This window comes from Cynoglossus semilaevis, chromosome 10 (genome assembly GCF_000523025.1).
Source record: "Cynoglossus semilaevis isolate Cse_v1.0 chromosome 10, Cse_v1.0, whole genome shotgun sequence".
Taxonomy (NCBI): Eukaryota; Metazoa; Chordata; class Actinopteri; order Pleuronectiformes; family Cynoglossidae; genus Cynoglossus; species Cynoglossus semilaevis.
Genome location: NC_024316.1, coordinates 9,827,775 through 9,833,349, shown reverse-complemented (window position 1 = coordinate 9,833,349; position 5,575 = coordinate 9,827,775). Strand labels below are relative to the sequence as shown.

Below are 5,575 nucleotides of genomic sequence, written 5' to 3'. Positions count from 1 at the left end.
AAAGTCAAGAGAAAAGAGAGAGGCTGAGAGACAGAGACGGAGGTCAGAGAGCCAGCTGATGTGAAAATGCCTGCGATCACCTCGTGCTTCTCCTCCACCCCCTCACTCTCTCTGTCCCTCTCTACTCTGTCTTCCTTTCAATCCCACTTGAATTCCTCTCCCAGCGCTTCACTCCAATGTGACGTCGGGGTTCTGATCTGCGATAACAACAGTGATGCGTCAGTCAGGGCCCACGCAAACACTGGACTCACATACAGTGGACGAGTTGAGGAGAGCCGCCGGGACATTCTGCAGGGACATGTGCACACACATACATGAGTGTGGTGCCACACAGCAGTGGCCTTTGAGCCAGTGCTGTGAATGACAGCATTCTGCAGGAACCCTGCTGAGGACAGTTCCCACAGACAAGACAGAAGCACAGAGAAAAAGAGCAGTTCTCTTCCTGTGTTCACCTCTCCTCCTACTCCCTCCTCCTCTCCAACAACCAGGACTTTGTCTGAAGCATGTGACCAGCCGTGGGTCAGCCCTATTGGTTACTACGTTGACCAAAATTTGGACTGATGAATCCACAGTTTGTGATGCCAAACTAAATGGAATCATTTGCTGTGGTGCACATTTGACATGGACATGTGGCGGTTTATTACCAGTCGGAGAGTCACAGGGCGTAACTGTCGCAAACCAGCTGCAGGTGTACATGGCTAAATCAGTTTATGTTAAGCAGATAGAATTTGCCTGATAAATGAACAACTGCTTGTGTGGTTGTATCAGATTCTATTCTCATTGGATTTATTGAAAAAAAAAATTGCCTCCTTTTTATCAATAATATGTTTCGTCTTAATTTGGTGTCAAAAGTTTGAAGTAAACAAACTATTGTTAAAAACCCTTGCAAATAAATATTACGAGAATGAGTTACATGTTGTTGAGAACAGAGCTCACTGATTGGCTGGTTCAGTGCCTTGTCTTTTACATGCATTTAACATTAGCTTGGACTTTCCACAGGGTCAGATTGACCATAGCTGTGAATGTGAGTGTGAATGGTTGTTTGTCTTTATATGCGGCACTGTGACGGACTGGACAGCTGTACAAGTTGCAGCCCACCATGACTATACTGAGATTAACTCCTCCCACAATCCTGCAACGGGCAGGGAAAATTAGATGAATCAATATTTGTGTAATGGAAGATTTTAAACTTAGCCTTTTACGTGACACAGTGTAGTCCAAGTAGGTAAATTTAATGCTTGGCTTTTCACGTTTTCAATGGTCTGTGTTAAAAGATGGTTGGACTGAGATCCATCTACACACCTTTAAGAAAATAAATCCTAAACTCTTGGTGAGACTACTCCCCTCAGCTCTATTGTTAAGCACAGGATGCTGTCTGGAGGCAGAAGGTATGCTAGAGGAGATTATCCCGCCTCGGAATCCAAACATTCCCCACATCCATGATTTTGACCATGTGAGCTCAATCTCTGCATATTTGTCTGTCTGTGAGTGACCACTCCCCACGTCTCCATATCCTACCAGACAAACACTTCATAGATGATCTCTGCTGACTGCTTCCCTTTTTTTTAACACCACTTTGGTCATCACTTTTTCCCTCCATCAGACTGACAGTGCAGGACCTGCTGGTGTGTTTTTTGAAGGGGGGTGGAGGGGTGATGGTGGAGACTGTGGAGGGTGTGAAGGCTCGATTGAAAACATGTCAGTCATGTTTTATTTGAGTGTAGCTGTGGACCCTGTATACACTCACACTGTGGTCATCACTTCATCCTCATGTTTTCTAAACTAACATCATGTTCATCTTAAATGTCTATCTATAGGTGTGTTTTGGTCAATCTGTAGGCTCTTCATGCTCTTTTATTTTTTGGACAAATCTTATCTAGTTTTTGATGTGGATTCTATGTTTCGGGTCCTGGTGGTGAAATGGTAGCTCCAGTAGATACCACCTAGTCCCTGAATTCCAGATTATGTTGTGATAGAAAGGGCACCTGGTATAAACACTCATAAAATAAAATCACGATGATGACTGAAACTGTGGTGACCCGTCACGAAGGGACGAGTGGAAAGAAATGTATTTCTTTTGCCTTCTTTATTATTTATTGGTATATTTAAACATTTTAGTGATGGGTTAAAGCTACAGGCTCACAGTTAAAATATTTTTTTAAATTGTTTTTCAGTGCTGTAAACCTAACAACAATTGAAGAGGTAAATCATTATGTTAGAAGTGTGTTCCTATTAGCTGACATGTAGTCAGGTTCATTTCAATTTAGCTGACCAAGCACGTGGTATGTTGGCATGACATTTGAATAAAACCTTGCCTTTAGTGGTGTTGTTGTATCGCAGATTTATATTCACTTTTTTTTCAAACCTAGGCCCAGAAATCCCTGGCTCCTCTGAGCTCCTCTGAATACACTCTGTTTGTGAGTGAGTGTGTAAACTGTATGTGTTTTCATGTAACTTCCTGCTCTTTGAGCTGATCATCGCTGAACAGTCAAGTCGCGGCCCTGGGGAAGCCATCACCAGGCTCTGGGCATCCACCACCTCACACGCCCCAACACACACACACACACACACAGTAGATAAACACGCACCCACGCACAGAGGCACCCTTATGACCAGGGGGTATTTGTGACGTTCAACATTATGAAAAATGACTTGCCCCCGTAGCATACTGGGGTGGCAAATGATTATAATATCCAGATAATCATTCCAAACAAATTATCATAATTATCAATCAATCATGAGCCTATTTAAGCAGGGGGAGGGACGAGGGAGTGTGGTGCTGTTAGCGGGGGGTAAACTATGGCCTGAAGCATTGGATCACTTCTGCGACCCGTGAGCCTCCTTCTGTCCACATAATAGCCCCCTCATACATTTAGGGTCATTTAGCTGGCGTATTTAAAGACTCAATCCCCCCAGCTTGATACCAGAAAGGAACATATTCACACACATGTGCACGCACAAACCCACCCACAGAATCTCAATCGCAGCTGACCCCCATTTGGCTCCTTAGTCTTTCATCACCGAGTGGGAAAAAGCTACTTATAGGTCAGAGTTCGCAGATGTATGCTTTGAGCTGAGGTGGAGACAGAACAATAGCAAGTAGAGTTTAATTAAAAAAAAGAGAAAAGAAAAGATGTATCGCTATCACTGAGGCTTTGGTCCTGAGGAGAAAAGTGTTAGAAAGGCTTGATAAACAGAGGAAGAAAGACACGGACGGAGAAACAGAAGCGATTGACTCGATAAAGAGATATCCCGCTCCATCTTTTCTCCGTAAATCCTCCATGAAAAGCAACATGAACTGATTCAATCTCAGTGATACGGAGTGGTGCCGTGAATGGGGATTGGAGAAAAGGAGACAGAAAACAGGGAGAGATAGATAGTAGCCTTCAGGGGAAGATGATCGTCTTGGGAAAAAAGCAATCAGTGCTCATTGATTTTCTCTGCTGGGTGAATGGAGGGTGTCTATCTGGAAGTCATTATCTGCCATCTGATCTGCTCCAGTGTTTACACACGTTGGGATGGACAGCAGCCCTCTCCTGAAGATGAGGATTAACACACAAACACAAACACTCCTGGAGCCACATACACATACACTATATATCAATAAATAAATATATATAGACAGAGCGTAAGCTGTCTTCTTTGCCCGGCTCCCTATCACACTATCACTCTTAAATCCTAAAAGAAACACAGGTCCTCCCATATCCCAATAAAACACGCACACACCCCACACGTCTCTTTATATGTGTGTGAATGGGAACGTTCATAAGCAGGGCCTAGACAGCCAAACAGACAGGCAGTCTTGTACCAGAGCAAACCAAGCAATCCCTGATCCTATCACCAATAGGCTGTGATAGAAATCTAGAGCTGCAACAACACCGTCCTGTCTGCTGGGAGAAGAAGTGAAAAAGAAATAAAGTGGGAGGAGGAGGATGGAGGCAAGCAGGGAGGGGATTCAGATAATACATTCTTTTATTTTCTGCCAGTGGCTGAAGCTGTAAGAACAGCACCTTAAAGAGGCGTCAACTTCAGGTCAGATACTGTTGAGGACAATGGCTTCACCAAAGTTTTAAAAGCAACGACTCACAGTTCTACAAACTGATGATGTAGAGTAATGATGAAAAAAAACCATCAACTCAATGATGCAAAATTATGAATTTACTAATTTATAAAAGTTCCTTGATTTTTTTCAATATTAATAATTCCATAATTTGGATCAGTCACATGTGGATTAATCATGATTAATCCACAGCTAGCCTGGAAAGCAGGAAGTACAAAAGTGAGGAGTTTTTCATCTGGTCTCAGCTTTAAACAATACAAAATAATCAACTATAAACTACAGACTTTCTTCATCTTTTTATCTCAAACTTCATAAAAACCCTCTACTATAATTATAATGAGCTTATTTGAACAATATCATTAATGAACATTAGGAAAAAAACGCAATGAATCATTTTCTGGAAAGCACGGCACCGTACTGTATGAGAACCACATATGCACCTACACACAGACACACACACACACACACACACACACACTTCTAGTAGTTAACTACTTTATTCATGAGCTACAACTCAATTAACATTCTACTTTTATCAAGCGTATCGCCCAGAATGACAGGGTGGTGGCAGTGTTTATGTGCATGTGTGTTTGCGTGTGTATGTGTGTACGTGGGGCCCTAGTTTGTGTGTGTGTGTATGTGTGACTGCACAATGTGGATGAATGAGTCATGTCATAAGGAATGGCTCATGCATAATTTCATTCATATTCATAACAGGCATGTGGTCTGCAGGCCCACCGCAACTCACACACTGCATAATGAGCTGTGGCCAGGCGTGTGTGTGTGTGTGTGTGTGTGTGTGTGTGTACTGTAGGTAAGGGTGTCTGATGTCTGTGTTCTCTCATTTTTGTAAACCTGACTGTGTGTTCGATATCTGTGCCCGTGCAGCCACACTGTATGTGACTCAGTGCAAAGGTCACTCTCATGTGTAAGGCGGTCAGGTAGTCCAAGAACCTTTTTGGGTTTTTCCACACTGCATGAACATTCGGGGGCCGGGGAACGGCCACGATCCTGCGGTCGACTCTTAAAATTACCTCATTGACTAATGTAGCATTTCAAATCAGTGGAGCAGTGGCTGATCTGCATGCCTGCCTGTTTATAGAGGTTCTACAGCAACAGGACCCTCGAAATGCAAATGAGGAATTTTAAGTGATCTTGTTTTTCTAAGAGCTAAATTGGTCATAACTGTCCATTACACCTCAAAAGACCTTGACTGGAATCCGCCTTTTAAAAGCTGTTCATGCTGAGATGTAAACAAGAAGGAAACTCTGACTGGTGTATAACTGTCCTACCTTTTTGATGCAGCTCTCAGGGGAGGCGTCTTCATGGTCGTTCATGATCTGCTGACAAAAACAAAGACATTATTTAACAGCTGTCCCTAATGTTTAGAAATGTATGATGAAATAAACTAGGTATAAGATCAATGTGAAAATAAAAAGGTTTTTTTTTTTTTTTTTTAGTCTTGTATTATTTGTACCCACTGCGGCCACTGCTGGGCACCTGCCATGGTCTTTC

General features: G+C 42.7%; 1 protein-coding gene across 1 annotated transcript in view; it reads right to left on the bottom strand.

The window, feature by feature from the left end:
* Positions 1-5,575, bottom strand: part of prdm16 (PR domain containing 16) — a 167,929-nt gene that overhangs the window by 79,459 nt on the left and 82,895 nt on the right. Inside the window, exon 3 of the mRNA XM_017035832.2 lies at positions 5,353-5,403. Coding sequence (XP_016891321.1) covers positions 5,353-5,403 — 51 coding nt within the window. The remainder of the gene's footprint in view (positions 1-5,352; positions 5,404-5,575) is intronic.